General features: G+C 44.6%; 1 protein-coding gene across 1 annotated transcript in view; it reads right to left on the bottom strand.

Moving 5' to 3' along the window:
* Positions 1 to 17,959, bottom strand: part of LOC119785410 (SPRY domain-containing protein 3-like) — a 34,656-nt gene that overhangs the window by 9,286 nt on the left and 7,411 nt on the right. The window contains exons 4-6 of the mRNA XM_038288085.1: positions 16,970 to 17,094; positions 9,307 to 9,439; positions 9,024 to 9,209 (exon numbers count right to left, since the gene is read on the bottom strand). Coding sequence (XP_038144013.1) covers positions 9,024 to 9,209; positions 9,307 to 9,439; positions 16,970 to 17,094 — 444 coding nt within the window. The remainder of the gene's footprint in view (positions 1 to 9,023; positions 9,210 to 9,306; positions 9,440 to 16,969; positions 17,095 to 17,959) is intronic.

Genomic DNA, 17,959 nt, shown 5'->3' with positions numbered 1-17,959 from the left:
GTGAGCCCTGATTAGACTATAATTTGTCTTATCCACTTCCCATACTCCGTCAAGTAAATTCATCAAAGGGTGCCTTCTTTGCCTGACTCTCAGCAAATAATGAAATATCACAATTATAACCAAACTCCCTAAATGTTACGGGCACCGCCATGTTGATTTGCTTGATACTCTTAGAGAGCAGTAGTGCTAGCGTGATGTGTAAACGCTCGTAAGAAACAGAGCTCAGCACGGTTAACTGATCCAAGCTCAGTCTGAACTCGGCACGTATGGGTTCCAGAGGGATAGTGTAAATCGGTCTCCGCCAGTCACGTGACATTTGTTGCTAAGACGCCATTTTTGGTGGAAAAGGCGTAGTGTAAACAACCGCAGCATAGCTAAACGAAGGACTAAAGGATTGAGTTTGTTTCTCTGACTATATGGAAAAAAGTAAGCAGAATGCGAAATTACCGTACTGGTGTCGTGCCAAGGTAGTTATCCCTGCGAAAATTTGTATCCCCTCGTCGGGAGCGCGCACGGAGTAGGAAGATAAACCCGAGTTAACTCCGCTTCAATTCCAACGTGCAGAACTTGAAATTTGAAAGGTTTTACGTGTATGAAAGTTGAGCTTTACTGTTTTATTCTTTACTTGACATGTTATAGCAGAATATAATATATATAATAAAGCTGGTCGCTGACAGCAGTGTCTACTCCTCCCTCTGAAAGCAAACAGATCCTTGTTCTTTTCCACACGTTCATTAAAAAAATCTCTCATTGTTTCACAGTGTCCAAATGTTCTCATCCCATTGAAAACTGTTGTAAACCATATACTTGTAATAAAAATGAAATAGAAAATGGAGTGCACGTGTAATCATTAAAGACTATATGCAGAAGGAAAATAATTTTTTCCTGGTTGAAATTGAGTACTTAAATCTATATTTGTGTTTATAGTAACGTACAATTTATCTATGTTGTACTATCCTTAATAAGCAGTTTGTCTTCTAACATCAGCTGTTTTATTTCATCCCATTTTGCCACAATTGGCAATATGGGATGAAATAAAACCTGCTGTAATCTGTTCCCCCTGTCTCAATCAGACAAAAAAGGCCCCAGCTTTTTCATTTTTGGCTTATAAGTATCTTTTATGATGACAATTTATTCCTGAAACTTTGGATGTGATGGACCTTTATTTCTTAAAGTTACAAGGAGGGAACAAATTATAGCAGGCCACCTGCTGTAATCTGTTCCCCCCTGTCTAAATCAGGCCAAAAAGGTCCCAGCTTTTTCATTTTTTGTATCATAAAAGATGCTTATAAGCAAAAAATGACCCCCGATAGGGGTACTGTTGAATTAATACTAGTTTAGCAGGGTTTGGTTGTTTCTGGGACAGTCTAGTTCAGTTGCGTTCCATTTACACTCAACAGTTATCTTGATTACTGTGCTCGGACTGTTCTCGGCACGGTTTTAAAAAGGTTAGTATAAATAAGGTATTAGCAAGTTAAATAAGCTCTAAATGAAAAAATTCCTGTCTGTAGGAAAAAACAACATGCTGTATACAGACACTAACTGTTGCTGTTCCTGTTGAACAACATCTGTCTTTCTAAGTGAAGATGCACTGATGGAGCCTTTTGGCAGCTTGAAGGTGTCGCTACGGTCTAGCTCTCCTAAGAACAGAGAAAAGCTTTATTTGTGTCATTTGTACAGTAAGTTTAAACATATTGTATTTTTTCTGCTTTACACATTTCATAGCTGCGTAATTTTCCAGACGAATTAACATTTTAACTTAAAGAGGCAAACTGACGAGGCAGACGTTGAACTAACTGTTCGCTTCCAACAGCCTGCTAGGAAGCATTTGCTCCTCCAAGAGCCTATGATGACATTAGGGCTGCAACTAACGATTATTTTAAAAATCGATGAATCGGCCGATTATTTTTTCGATTAATCGATGAATCGGACAAAAAAAAAATTTTTATATTAACCTCTTTATTCCAAAATAAACATTTTAGACAGAACAAACAAGCACACAAGTACAGGTTGCTCATTAACTGTACTGGTGCAATATGAAAAATAAATGTTTGTGTAAAAACTACGCAAACTTACATGAGAAATGTAGCTGTACATCCACAAAATATAGGCTACTTTGGTTCATAAAGCGCAAAAAGAGACAGGCATTTTTGTTTTTTAAAGCCCCTAAGGGGTTCAACAATAGGTCCCCCCATTTCAAGAAATGAGTTTTTTTTAGACTAGAAGAGTTCTGCCTTTTAAGACAGGAAAGTATAGCAGTTAAAGTTGCTGCTTGAGAAAATACTGAACCATAGAGATAAAAATAGCCCTGTGATTCAAATTATAAATTGTATTTGGAATAAAAATGAGAGAACTAGGGGTGGTAAAAAAACACATCCTCCAAAGACAGATATTTACATGGGAATGTGGCAGATAATTAATTGACATATTACTGATCTTGATGGATTTTGTTCTACTTTACTTCCATAAATTGCAGGATCTTCTTTTCTTTATCTTTGCCAGAAGATTTAAACTTTAAAAGCCTTGCCCTCATAATTTGCAAGTTAATTTATTTATAAAGAAAATATAAACGCTGCTTAAACAAATGTAAATGAAATTAAAAGTAAAATAAGTAGCCAACCTTATCCCTGTCTGTAACCTACTAACAAGGTAAGGAAAGCATCAGATGAGCTACCTGAGAAACTAACGTTACGTTTCCCCACTTTAAAACCAAACAAACATGGTTACTCATCCTGCTGATCAGCTCTCTTCACTGCCATCGAAGGCTCCAAAGTGTTTTCTTTTCAGGTGCTGCGTCATAACAGTGGTGCTTCCGTGCCATGTTAATTTCTTTTGAAAAAAGTTGCATGTTATCACTTTTTTCACTTTACAAAGCGCAGGCTATTTTAATTATTGTGATCAATTTGCGCCGTCAATCCCGGTGCATGCGCGCTTCATTTGCAGTCTGGACGCTGAGGGTAAACTCCTCACTAAAATCCTGCGGCTCTGACTGCAGCGCTGAGAGGGATTCCTGTGGGAGAGGGAGAAAGGCGTTGGGATGGGGGAGGCGCCCCACGGCAGGCAAAAGCCGCCAGTGACACCGTAAAAAGTCGCCAGATTTGTCGCTAGTCGCTTTTTTGAAAAATAGTCGCTGGAGGGGTCTGAAAAGTCGCTGAGTTGGCAACACTGCAACTGCGGCGCTGACTCGCTCCGCCATATTTTTTTTTCTTCCCCCGGATGACGGCGGCGGCAGATGACGCATTAATCGCGCGACACAACTAATCGATGATTAAATTCGTTGCCAACGCTTTTAAAAGTCGATTTTTATCGATTTTATCGATTCGTTGTTGCAGCCCTAGATGACATTAAATAAAATATTTCTGTAAAGATAGGAGAACTATTATAGATTCATTTTCCTGTTGAAAAACATAAGTTGGGAACACGTTTCTCCTAAATAATTACACCTATCTTTTGCTATTCACCAGTATTTCCAGCAGCAAAACAGCCCCACAGCATAATATTATCACCACCATGCACTGCATTGAGCTGTGTTCTAAGGTTTAAAACCTAATCTCATCTTAAGCTGGTTTGATTCTGGGGATTTGTTAGATCCGTTCCAAAGGCCTGATATTAGCCTGCTTGATCCGAGTGCATTTATTAGTATTATAGACTCAGTGTTGCTTCTCCTCCTATAGATCCGCTGCTGTGATCCGGGGATCTCTGCACACTGCAGCAGCAGTGACAACCAAACTGTGAGATTAAAGAAAAAAGTAGAGCTCTGATTGGTATCACTGGTATTATCTGAAGCCCATCTAATATATGACAGTTTCACTGTTGTTAAGCTCTGAAACTAAATTTGATGTGTTTCTAAGCAACAATCTGACTTGTAGGTAGAATAAGCAGCAGCATGTTTGCTCCGTTCTCAAAAACTGATGACTGATAAGATGCCTGTGTAAATTCTCAGTCATCCGGGTCATGGCAACCACAAACAAGCTAAAATCGAAAAACAACCAGACTTCTGCTCATTTTTTTAAAGACATTTCAACACCTATCTAGGGATGCCTTCCAATCCAACGGGCTGGTTATACTCCCGCAACAGTGTGTCGCAGTTATGACGCAGATATTTTTGATTTATGCTCAATATTGAAGCGTGGTCTGCACTGTTATTCCACATCACAACGCAAGAGGGACAATCACGAACTAGCTGTGGGTCTAGATACGGCAGAGGCGGTGAGGAAGTGGGGGCAAGTTTGTGTGACAACAGAGGGACATGAGGGTGAAAAGGAGCGGGGAAAAAGGGTCTCAGCGTTCTTGCACACCTCGTTCTTCTAGCTGGTCCAAATTCAAGAGTCGTTTTCTGCAATGGCAGTCATAAAAACAAAAAAAGCCGGTAAGGTACCGAACAGGAAATGCTCATAGTGTAGAGCGGATGTAGATTTGACCAATCAAAGGCCTCATGTGTGCAGCACTGTCTGTGGTCACCCACAATTTTGGAGAGGTGCAGCAGAGTGTCTGAGGAAGGGGCGGGGGCATATCAGTGTTAACTGCGACACACACACACATACACACACACACACACAGACAACCTGTTTTCTGAGCAGAAACTAGCCTTAAGCATGTTTGTGGTTGAGGATTGATAAACAACCTGGGGCAGGTCAGATTATTCAAAGGTTTAATTATTTCTAGAAGGCTTTCATAAGTGATAATCTCTCTGTGTGAAGACATTTATAGCAACTGTTGGTGCTTCCTTTAATTGAACATTTCCAAATAGTTGCTGAATGTTAGTATTTAAAGTTAAAAGAAAATATTACTAAAGAAAACACATAAATAAGATGTAATCATCCGATGTCTCCTGTTCGAAGTGCATTCATACTTAACTGTCCTGCATGAGCAGTAGAGGACGCAATGACATCACAAGTAGCAAGCATGCTCAGTTTTTACGGATGTAATCGTGGATGGTAGTGCTGGAGCACATCTACCGATTGCTCATTTCTTTTTCAACCATTAACAACGGCATAATTTTAAGAAGAACAAAAATAAAGACTGTTCTCCAGATTATCGTCAACCATGACTGTTTTTCTTCCTGCTTTCTATGTTGCAGGAAGCAGAATAGTGATGTTTGTTGAGTATTATTGACGCTCAGATTGGATGATCGCTATCTTTGCTATCGGACAGGTGAATTTCCCCTATCAGGGATTAATAAACTATCTATTTATTTATCTATCTGTAGACTGTCATGAAAAGATCAGATGATACAGGTTGCATAGGGGGAAAAAACCCCAATTGATTTTGGTCATTTCAGGCTGCAGTGTGAATGTATCCAAAGTCCCATTAGCAGCAGAAAGCCTGTTTCCAATGGTAAATGTGGACTGAGAAGAAGCCAATAAAGAGTAAAGCCCTTGTTACAAAAAAAAAAGAAAAAAAGACAGCTTCAAGTAAAAAACTAAATTTTTATTTGCCCACCTGGAAAACCAGAAACTGATTAGTACAAACATTCACAATCAGAAAAGAAAATAATTTGCACTGCTTTTTTTAAAAGGACAAAAGGTGGAGTTTTAAACCTAAGCGCACTACAGCGACTGTCAACTGTGCGCATCAACCACGGTAGTGGGAATAAATCATGAATATCTCAAAATGTTTTAGCTTCTCTCTAAGAAGCAAGATGTTTGAAACAGTAACAGACATCCCAAGTAGGGTTGGGAATTGAAAAGATTTTCACGATTCCGATTCCCTTTTCGATTCTATGAAACGATTCGATTCTTTATCGATTCTTTTTTCGATTCCAATTTGGGGAAAAAAGGAGAACAAACAGTTTGATTATCAGCATCAACTTTGTTAACTTAACTATTGCACAATCTTACAAACTCAACAAGATCAAGATGTCCACAGGAAATGTGAAACTGGAGTAACATCTGTGTTTAAATAAAAAATGAATACAAGAACAAACTTAATAACCAACAATGTCTAATAACAAATGATGGGATAATAACCTATTTTAAATAACAAAAAATACTAATTATAAAACAGTAGTAGGGAAAATTAACAGTTCTTTTGCAGAAAGATGAGCATATCTGCTTTTTCTGGAAGGATACAGGATCTTTCAGCGCTTAAGGTGTCTCCAGCTGTGGAGAACACCCTCTCAGATGGGGTGGAGGAAGCCTGCACACAGAGGTAGTTTTCAGCCAGTCAGATAGCAAGGGCAGCGTATCTTGCTTGTTCCACCACCACAGTGTGGCGCTATCCCTGCAGGGGATGGAGGGCAAGCTTTTATAGAGCTGGATTTCCTGATCTACCCTCTGGGCTAAGGAAAGACGGGGCTTTGATTCACAAAGTGACCGCAGCTCGTTGTCTTCCTCCTCGAATAGTTCTTCCAACTTGCGTAACTTGCGTAACTTACGTAACTTGCGTAACTTACGTAAAAAACGTGACGCAAGTCGTGCTCCCCAGAGCCGACGCTCTAGGCTCTGGTGCTGCGGGAATCGAAAAAAGAATCGTTCAGCGAGCTGCCAAACGATGCCATGGAATCGGAAAATACGGAACCGGTTCTGAACAGGAACCGGTTTTCGATTCCCATCCCTAATCCCAAGTCTCCCGTATTTTAGACTATGCAAGGCTGTGTTTTTTTATTGCGAGGGAAAGCGAGTAGGCAATACAATAATTTGTGCACTATGTGTGAATTAGAACTACTTTGATTGTACAGGCACAACAAGACAGAGCGGGGTGTGGGGAGGAGGTTGCTTGTGAAACCTGTGCGTATCGGTTCAAAGCGATGCTCTGTTAAACGAGCCTTCCAGGCGACTGGTTGCTAGAGATGCGCTGATTGGATTAGTCAGAAAAATAAGCGTTTGGGGCGGGGTTGCACTGTAGTCGACCAAAATTCTGGACGATTTTGAAATTCCCCCCGGACATTTTTTAGGTATAATAGCAGGACATGTCTGGGGAAAAGAGCACGTCTGGTCACCCTACCATATCAACAATTTCCTGTTTCAGTGAGTTAGTCCTTGTTGCTATGATGCGTCGTTTCTCAGCAGCTTTGCTCGTTGTGAACCAACCAATCAGCACCCAGCTCATCTAAATATTCATTAGCATATCATAAAAGGAAGAAAACCTGGCAGTTCATTCTGGGGCTTTTAACCAGGCTTGCATTAGGGCTCATAGAACAGCAAAAATGCCATTTTCAGCTCAACCAATGTTACACCCTATTCAGAGACCTTAAGGACCAGCACCAAATACCCTATATAATCATTCTATGACCCGTTTAATAGCAAAGAGATGGCAAATTAACTGCCATCAGATTCAGAGGGCCAAGTATCTAACCTATTCCCACATTGGAAGGGAAAAATGTGTTGTCCCGGGGCCTAGCAAAGCTGTCAGCTGGCCTGGTCAGAAGCATAAACCCCACCATGTGAGTGTATTCAGGCTATACAATGAGGTAAGCTGAGGAGGCGCCACCTGCAGATCCTTAAGCACACGCCTGCTACTTTACATTGACAGGTTGTCACATTTTTGGAACAGCATTGAAAATGGCAGAATTAATCAGGATAACTCTGGGCCAGAAATCCAGGAGAGAGGAAGAGGACCAGCAGGTGGGTCCAGTTTACAGCCAAAACTAAACACATTCTGTTGCAGCTAAACTATAGACAGGCCATTCTTTGAGCATTCCTACTGCTGGTCCGGTCCAAAAAAAAATTATTAAAAATCAGTCTCATTTACTGGTAAGTACAAAATCAATCCTATTCACAACAAACACTTTGCACAAGGATATTCCTACTAGATTCTTCATTCTTAAAAAAGGTATTTTAAACACCTCATCGTTCTGGTAAGTACACTTAACCAGCAGAAATAAATACTGTGATTTAATTTCTCTGATGTCTCATCCTCTCTTCCTGCTTATTATGCTGTGATGGCGGCTGTGACAAAACCAACAGCTGTAACCACGCCAGGGTACGGCTCTCCAGTCCATGTGGTGCTCAGGATGAGTTTACACTATTGTGATTGTCTTCAGAAACGTGACTATGGCACGGTAAAGTGCATTCCAAGCGTTTGGTGTAAGAGAACTGTCTGGCTCCATGAGAAAAAAAGGTAGGGATGTTCCAATCTGAATTTAATATTGGAAATTAGTTTGACGGTAAAAAAAAATAAAAATCTGTATATTTATAAGGCTGCATCTCATTAAATGAGCAAATATAACAGCTTCTATTAGCTTATATGTCAAAATTGTTACCCATTGATTAATAACAAATGGGTCAGTTGTTCTCATACCCATTGTTGCTGGCTATCACTGTCTGTGTTTTATCGCTTGATCAAGCCTTTTATATCATTTTACAGTGTAAGATGATTAGTAAAAGTATACATAATTGGTACTGACATCGCATTGGGCAAAAATCTTTATCATATAAAAATTATAAAGTTGGCTGTGCTGTCCCACAGACTAGCAGCGGTAAGGTCAGAGAGAGACAAGGCTCCAAGTATGAAGAACCCGACATGAAACCCGCAGCAGTTACAGTCAACTCACAACCTACATGCTTTGTCGCAGTGGAGACTAAAGAGGGTTTGTTTTGTTGTTAAAAATAGAGCAATTGCATTTCATTATCAACTTAGCTAAAAATCCCGACATTTCAGTTCATTATCATTAAATCTGTGTTGTTATAACTTGGGTTAAAAGGTCCAGGTTACTTTTGCAAGGGACAGAATGTTAGTTTTGTTAAATCTCAAATGTTAGAAATAGCTTGAGTTTTTTTTATTTTTAGAATAAAGCCTTTTGAAATATTAAGATGCAGACTTGGGGTGTGTGCAAGGCTTTCAACATCATTACTGGATTTAAAGAATCAGCATAGTTAATAGACTTTACCCATTTAAACAACACATAAATTATACATTCAGCCTGATAATGGAAAGTCTAATATATTATTCTCTTTTTTATCTTCATGTTGAGGCTTGTCTTCCTCTAATTCAACATCACATTTTTTTCATAAAAAACCATGAGACTCATCAGAGAAATTAAGTCCTTCCCCTCAGGGGGTGCTGTGTTTTCATCCACTTACTGTGCCAGTTACTTTGACGTCATGGAGACGGCTCCAGTCCTCTTCATGACTATCAACAATCATCTGTCCATCATCATCCTCCACCCTCCATTCAGCATTCAGGTCCAAAACCACCTCTTCCCCTAATGAGTGCATCCCTACTGCAGGGTAAAGGTCATCGGATGCTGGGATGTCAACACGGCCGATCTAAAACGTGTGGAGATGAGACATATTTAGGGACAACTCGTACGGTTTGTAAGTGCAGAAGGAAAGGGAAGTAAAAAAAAAAAAAAAGGACACATACTTCTTCACCGTTCTTTGTAAAAAACACTGTTATCTGTCCATCATCTGAGTCAAATGATATTCCACAGCCGATTCTGTCCCCTCTGCAGCACTTGGCACCAAACTGCTGTCCAACAGTGCTCCCGTTATAGAGCCTGTAGGGAGAACAGATGCATAGGAGAACAGGTGTATAGTAACTAACTACATTTACTTCATTGCAGTACTTACGGTAAGTCATTTTTTTGACAATCTACTGTATACTTTACAGAGTATATTTTGTCATATTACAGACATTAAAATTGTAATTTACTGCTTTACTCAAACATTGTTACTCAATACAAATAATGATTTGACCTGAATGTTTCATGAAAGGAACGAATACATGGAATATGCATGTGAAGAAGAGAGGAAGAACTGCGTTATTCCTGTCCTGGTCCACACTCTTTACTGGTCAGTGGCAATAACACATAGCATTGTTTGCCCAGTTTTTTTGTTTTGTTTCTTTAAATAAGTCCCTTTAAAAACAGAAATGTTAATTTCTTTATTTCTCTAGATGGGTTAAAAAGTTATTTATAGGGATAAATTTAATGCTAAATGTTGTGTTAAAGGTGATAACCCCAATGTAGCTGTAAAACATTGCATTATTTGTGGCAAAGTGGAGTGAAACATTTAGTTTTTTTCTTGGAAGTTATTTTAATACAATGCACTTCAAAAAGGGCAGAAGCTTTTCATTGTAATTTTGCAGAGAATTGGTTTTCTCATGCAGACAGCTGGATGCATGCCATTCTACATATTTTCATACTTAAACCCAAGTAAAGTAGATTTATGTACAAAAATACAATTTTCTTACTTTTATTCTACTACATCTCGTATCACTGACTTTCACTTTTAGCAAAGTAGTTCTATTTCATCCCTACTGACCGCCAGAGGGCGGTGCTGAAAGCACTGAATGTTCCCTTCGGGCATGCGCAGTTCGAGTAATTATACCAACAGAGTCACACCTGTGACACCGGATGACCACTCAGAAGCTATATAGCCTGGTGTCATCCTTTGCTCTGCTCCTTTTTTCTTCTCGCAAGCGGTTCGCTAACTTCCCCGTTGTCTGAAGCCCCTGTATCTTGACCGGAGTTGCGGTTATTCTCCGCCCTCCCAGGGCTGCAACGGGTCGATTCTGAGGAATACAGAAGGTAAGTGAGTTGTTTGCCTGTGATGGTAGCGTCCGCGCCCCCTCTCCCGGCTCACGACTTTAGCTTTTTACCTACAGCTTCGTGCTGTTTTGTTTCGAACTGGTGACGGCAGCGTTTTCGCCCCTACTCCCAGTGTGAATAACTTCACTGCCGAAGTTATATACGGCAAACGTAGTTAGCTTCTTTAGTTTGTTGGTGTTATACCTGGTGACGGCAGCGGTTTTCGCCCCCTCTCCCAGTATATTCCCTACTTTTGCATCCTTTTTTTCACCGGTCTGCGCTGCTATAATTACTGACGGCCGCGGTTTTCGCCCCCTCTCCCAACCAAGTGTGGTCTACTTCGTTAGCCGAAGTTGGAGACGGCTAACGTTGTTAGCCTTTTTTGGTTTGTTTGCAGCCTTCTTCATCGGTCTGCTTAGTTATGAATGGTGACGGCAGCGTTTTCGCCCCCTCTCCCAAAATCAACCTTTTTTGCAGCCTTTTCGTTGGTCTGCTCTCTTAATTGGTGACGGCAGCGTTGTTCGCTCCTACTCCCAACTTAAGTTTCCATACAGCTAACGTTGTTAGCTTTTTTGGTTTATTGGTTTTATACCTGGTGACGGTAGCGGTTCTCGCCCCCTCTCCCAGTATCGGCTGCCTTGTGCTCGCAGCCTCTTTCGTTTCTCTGCTGTAATTGGTGACGGCTGCGTTTGCGCCCCCTCTCCCGATTTTCGATAACTTTCTGTTCTTTAAGCCTTGTCGGCCTTCGACATGGATGGCTCTCACAGCTGCATGGATTGTGGGGCTGCCCTGCAGGCAGAGGATGGCCACGACCTGTGCCCTACCTGCCTTGGACATGAGCACCTTTTGGAGGCGCTGTCTGAGAACCCCTGTATGAACTGCAGCTTTATGCCCCATGCAGTGAGGGTGGCCCGGTTGGCCCAGTTGTGCCCCCAGGAGGGCTCGGACCTTCCGCCCTCTGGGCAGGTGGTTCCCCCCAAGCGTTCTAAGCGCCGTGGAAGAACCACAGCATCTGTGCCCCTCCCCCGGAGGAAGCGGGCCAAACCTGACCAGGGCCTGTCCACAAGGGTGGAGCAGTTGTCAGCAGAGCTGGCAGAGATGAAGTCCTTGTTGCAGACACGGCAATCTGATCCCTCGCTCCCAGTGGTTGGGCTCTCTTCCCCACCAATGCCCGAGCTGGTTGTAGAGGATGACGTTATCTCTCTGGCTGCTTCCGCTTCTCATTTTAGAGATGAGGAGGAGGCAGGGTCCTCTCAAGCCTCTGAGGCTGGTTCATTTTCATCTCAGAGTGCGGTTGGAGAGGCCGGTGACGGTTCCATGCGGGAGGTCATGTCTATGGCCCTGAAGCAGCTGCAGCTGGAACTCCCACAAGGAGAGGCATCCAGCTCCGGCAGTGCCTTTTTCAGACGTGGAAGGGCTCCTACTCCTTTTTCTGTACCTCCGTCAGAGGAGTACTTGAAGGAGTTACACGCCTGTTGGCGGGAACCGAGAGCGCTGTCGCGTCTCTCATCGGATGGTCGTGTATTAGCTGCCATGCATGAGTCGGTGAAGGCCGGCCTGGACCGTATGCCAGCAATTGAACCAGCTGTTGCTTCACTGATTGTGTCACCAGATGAAGCCCTGCGTCCTGATGTTCGGTGCCCGCGGACTCAATGTCGGGTTACAGATGACCTCCTCTGTAAGGCGTACAATGCAGGAGCGCGTGCTGGCCGCCTTGGCAATTCTCTGGCGCACCTCATGTTTGCCCTGTCTGCATCTGTTCAGGACACTGGTGGTGCAAGTGCGGCGGTTGGTTATAGTGACGCAGCGCTGCAGGCCTTCGCGCTGATGACCAGAGAGCTTGGACGGGTCATGTCTTTCCTTGTACAAGCTCGTAGACAGGTCTGGTTGGCACAATCTCCTCTGACTGAAGCATGCCGTAGGACCCTCAGGGGTGTCCCGGTTGTACCAGGGGAGCTGTTTGGATCAGCTGCCTTGGAGGCGCTGGAACGGACTGCTCAGGCACGTCAGACTAGCCAGCAGCTTTCCGGCCTTCGCAGGAGCATACCTGCCTTTCCCCAGCGTTCGGGCCGCCCTGCCACTACCCCCAGCGTTCAGCCACGACCTCAGACTGGTGGCAGACCTATTGGTTCCTATCCCCATGATGTGCGGCAGAGACCGAGGAGGGACTTTCGTGAGCCAGTCTGCCGCCCTGTTAGACAGACCCGGGCCTCAAATCCTGGACGCCCTCCCCCCAGAGCCCCCAGGGGCCGTGGGGATAGAAGATGATGCCACCGGGCCAGCCGTCGGACATTTTTCCCATCAGCAGCTGAATTTCTGGGCTGCTCATGCCGTAGATCCATGGGTGGTTGCCACCTTAACCAATGGCTACAGGCTCCAGTTCCGAAGGCGGCCCCCCCTCTCACACCGGGTCAAGATGACTGTCATCACAGACCCGGTGAAATCTCAGGCACTAGACCAGAAGCTTTCCGCCCTCCTGGGCAAGGGGGCAATCGAGTCTGTAGATCCTCTGCGGCAACCCAGAGGCTACTACTCCACATACTTCCTTGTGGCCAAGAAGACCGGCGGTTTTCGCCCCATTTTAGATCTAAGGGGACTGAATCGGTACCTGAAGGTCCTTCCCTTCCACATGCTCACCATAACAGAGGTCCTTCAGACCATTGTGCCGGGAGATTGGTTTACATCAGTAGATCTGACAGACACCTACTTTCACGTGCCTATTGCGGCAGAACATCGCCGTTGTCTCAGGTTTGCCTATCGGGGGCGCCATTGGCAATTCCGGGTGCTCCCATTCGGGCTCTCCCTTTCCCCGAGGGTGTTTACTCGATGCGTGAAAGCAGCCCTCTCTCCTCTACAGGCCTCCGGAGTCAGGATTCTGCCATACCTGGACGATTGGCTTCTTTGTGCTCCCTCTCAGGTAGCTGCCTCTCGGGATACGTCCCAGCTTCTACTTCATGTGTCACTGTTAGGCCTCAAAGTCAACTTGGCAAAGAGTTGTCTTGTTCCATCTCAGACAACCACCTTTCTTGGGATGCATCTGGACTCTGCTACCATGATGGCCCGTCCATCTGTTCACAGGGTGGACGACATACTCCAGCTTGTCCGTCGATTCAGACTGGGCAGGGAGTTTCCCTACATCATCATCCTGCGAATGCTGGGCAAACTGACATCAGTCACTCGTGTCGTGCCCTTAGGGCTGCTCCTTCTGCGTCCTTTGCAGCGATGGCTCAACAGCTTTCGCCTAGACGCCAGGCTGCACAGGCATCGCAGGCTAATGGTGACCAGGAGCTGCCTCCATGCCCTAGCTCCTTGGCGAGACGGGACCCTTTTGTCCAGTGGTGTTCCAATGGGGCTAGTAGTGTGTCGAAGGGAGGTGGTCACCACGGATGCCAGCCTCATGGGCTGGGGTGCCGTGTGGCAACACAGAGCTGTTCGGGGTCTCTGGGACCCAAGGGAGCGCACCGAACACATAAATGTGCTGGAGCTGCGGGCTGTGCACATGGCCCTCAGGTGCCTTCTGCCCCACCTAGAGGGAAGGCACGTGCTGATTCGGACAGACAACACCTCTGTTGTTTATCATATAAACCACCAAGGTGGCACCAGGTCAGCACGTCTCTTGAAGGTGTCGAGGGATCTCCTGGAATGGGCGTTTCCCCGTCTGTGTACCCTGCGCGCAGCGTATCTGCCAGGACGGCAGAACCAGGTTGCGGACTCTCTATCCCGCCAGGCACCTGCTCCGGGAGAGTGGTCTCTTCACCGCGACGTAGTGCGCATAATCTGGAACCTCTTTGGGCAGGCAGAGGGAGATCTGTTCGCCACAGAGGAGTCGACCCATTGCCCCCTATGGTATTCCCTAACCGGGATGGCGGGCGCACTGGGCCAGGATGCACTGGCTCATCCATGGCCGCAGGTTCTCCTGTATGCCTTTCCACCCCTCTCACTGATTTGGCCGACTCTACGGAGGGTTCTCGAGCAGGGCCACAGAGTGTTGCTGGTAGCTCCGTTCTGGCCAGTGCGGCCGTGGTTCCCGCTGCTTTGGAGTCTGTGTCACGGTACTCCATGGCGTCTTCCAGCAAGGAGGGATCTGCTGTCTCAGTTGGGGGGACAGATATGGCACCCCAACCCTCAACGTCTCCAGCTGTGGGCATGGCCCCTGGGAGGCTGACTGGGTGTTCAGACACCGTGAGACACACCGTATTGAGTGCTAGGGCTTCCTCCACTCGGCTGCAGTATGCTAACAGATGGCGCCTCTTTTCTCAGTGGTGCTCTGCCCACAATGAGAACCCAGTTTCCTGCTTGGTGCCCACTATTTTGGAGTTCCTCCAGTCTCTCCTTGATAAGGGCCGCTCTCCTTCGACCCTTAAAGTGTATGTTGCAGCAAATTCATGTCTTCACCGAACTGTTGACAACCGTACAGTGGGGCGCCATGAACTGGTTTCACTTTTTCTGCGTGGTGCTCGTAGGTTGTGCCAGCAGCCAGCCCCACGAGCCCCAGATTGGGATCTGCCGTTGGTTCTCACAGCTCTGTGCCACCCTCCATTCGAGCCTTTGGCACAAGCAGAACTCAAGTGGCTTTCCTGCAAGACTGCTTTCCTGATGGCTATCGTCTCAGCTAAGAGGGTCAGCGAGCTGCATGCTCTTTCTGTCAGCCCTAGGTGTATCAGGTGGAATCCAGATGGCTCTGGTGTTACCCTGTGGCCTAATACTGCGTTTGTGCCTAAGGTGTTGTCTCCTTTTCACCGTAACCAGCCATTGCGGCTGGCTCGGTTTCAGCCTCAATCTGGTACAACTGAGAATGAGTCTGAGTTGTGCCCAGTAAGAGCATTGGAGGCATACATTGCAGCCACCGCCAATCTGAGACGCTCGGACCAGCTTTTCCTATGCTATGGGGGTCCAAGGTTAGGCTGTCCTCTTTCTAAACAGCGTCTGTCCCATTGGATTGTGAGTGTCATCTGCCACGCCTACGCTGCAGGTCACTGCTCCCTGCCAGTCGGTGTGAGAGCACATTCCACCAGGAGCGTCACCGCTTCCTGGGCTGCTTTGAGAGGGGTTCCGCTGGAAGCTATATGTGCTGCTGCTTCATGGGCTTCCCCAACCACCTTCACCAGGTTCTACAGTGTCAATGTGGCTGCCCCTCATCCCCTGGGTCAGGTCCTTTTACAAGGTTCTGCTGGGCCTCCTCTGTGAGGTATGTGCTCAGGATTCCTTGTGACATCGTTGGCATTAGTCATTCAGTGCTTTCAGCACCGCCCTCTGGCGGTCAGTAGGGATGAAATAGAACGAAAGTTACGTTTGTAACTACGGTTCTATGAATCCCGGATGACCGCCAGAGCTTCTCTGTCACTCAGAATCCTTGCTTTTGCGAGAAGATTCTGTAGGAGCAGAGCAAAGGATGACACCAGGCTATATAGCTTCTGAGTGGTCATCCGGTGTCACAGGTGTGACTCTGTTGGTATAATTACTCGAACTGCGCATGCCCGAAGGGAACATTCAGTGCTTTCAGCACCGCCCTCTGGCGGTCATCCGGGATTCATAGAACCGTAGTTACATACGTAACTTTCGTTTTTTTGGTTTAGGTATTTCTACTTTTACTTTTTGTTTTTGAGTAGTTTATACACCTATGTAGGACAGGTTAATGTATTAATCTGACAGGTCCTTTTCCTAAAATAGAGCAGTAAATGTGTGCAGAATAAATGCCCCTTGAGTCAACCACATAAAAAAAGCATACCTCAAAGTATTTCATTTCGATTTAATGTAAAAGACCAACAAAAACTGATGGATGACTGAAGGGAAAGAAAAAAGGGACATTTTTGCTCATTCTTAATGGGAAATATCTCAAGCTCAGTCAAGTTGAACATAAGTTTTCAAGTCAGATATGTAATATCTGCAGCCTTGGATGCTTTTATAGCCACTCTCCCACAAAGGCCCAGATTTGTGGAGTGAATGACTGAGTTGTTCAGTCAACAGGTTCTCACACCTGAGCTGTGAATCTTTGCAGCTAGTGTTACCATGAACCCTTGGCTGCTGCTCTAATTCAAGCTCTCTGTGTTTATTGGTTGGTTTAGCAAGCGGGTCATATCCTGGTGACTTATAAACTGTTCTATACCATTACCATTTTTAAATGACTCAGCAGAGCTTAGCGAGATGTTCAAAGCTGGGTATCATTTTAAAACTTCACCCTCATTTTAAAAATGTCCACAACTTCCTCCCTGACTTGTCTGCAGTTTTTTTTTTTTCTTGGTCTTCAATGATGCTGCTTACTTACTAATACCCTTCAAAAAACCTCTAAGGCCTTCAGCCAACATCTGGATTGGATAATAAGCCAATTCAAATACTAATATTAAGCTCTAATTAGGCGACGTCTACAGGTATTTGGTTGGACTGGATTTAATTTATGGCTAAACAGGGATGAATCTCGATGAGCACTGCATTGAAGATTTTTTTACTTCTAAAAAAATTATACACATTTTAAAGATTAAAAAGATAATCATGACATACTTGCCATCATCAGCATGGAAGGCTACAGAGTGTGGGAGCCAGCCAGGCTGATGTTCCAGTTTGTGGGATGGAGGAACCAAACCGACAGCGATCATCCCCCTCACTCCTGTATCATTGACGGTCACCTAGAAACAGAAATTAAACACCAATATTACAAGATGAACACATGCTGAGATAAAATGCTCTCTATCCGATATATTGAGCCACACATAGGAATGTTAAAAAAAAGAGAAGCTTATAATAACATATTTATCAAACCATCGCAGGGAGAGAGCCCTCACCTCTAGTTTTTATAGGAAAATTGATCAAATCCCTTGATTACATTTCCATGGAGCGTCCCTAAAGAAAAACCCAAAACAATCTGAATAATGTTCAACGTGAAAGAATGAAGGCTGGCTTTTACAGTTGCCGTCATAAATACTGACCACATGAGCTCATCCCGAGGGAGCCCTTCAAGCATTTACAGTTCAATTCATGGAGACGAGGAAGAGGAAACCTTTCAGTTCTTTCCCATGACCTCATTTCACCACTGGTTCCAAGGAAGCTAAGGTTTCCCAGTAACATGTTGTTAAACCTCACAATATCTACAATCAGATCTACAATCAGCTCACACCTATCATTTCCTGACATTTTTGTTGAGTTTTCTGAGTCCTGGGGCACAGCTCCTCTACAGCTGAGTCACAGGAATGGACCGCCTGTAGGTTTCAGGGGTGAAACACATCAGACCATCTAGGATGTAATTGGAAGGCAGGTTTGAGCATGGCTAGCTCAGAAACACTCAGATGTCTGTCAAGTATACTATCTATATTAGAAAGAAATGCACTGAGAAACCACAATGATGACTCAGATAACTGAGTCATAAGCACCCAAAGGTCAACAATTACAGCTCCAGTTAATCTTAACATCTCTATGCTGCAACTATAACCTCAGCATTTCTGAGGTTATAGTTGTCTGATTCCAAATCTGATTCCATTGGCAAACCATCTTATT

Source organism: Cyprinodon tularosa, unplaced genomic scaffold, assembly GCF_016077235.1.
Source record: "Cyprinodon tularosa strain WSP-4 unplaced genomic scaffold, ASM1607723v1 ctg248, whole genome shotgun sequence".
Lineage (NCBI taxonomy): Eukaryota > Metazoa > Chordata > Actinopteri > Cyprinodontiformes > Cyprinodontidae > Cyprinodon > Cyprinodon tularosa.
This window is presented reverse-complemented; position numbering and strand designations above follow the sequence as displayed.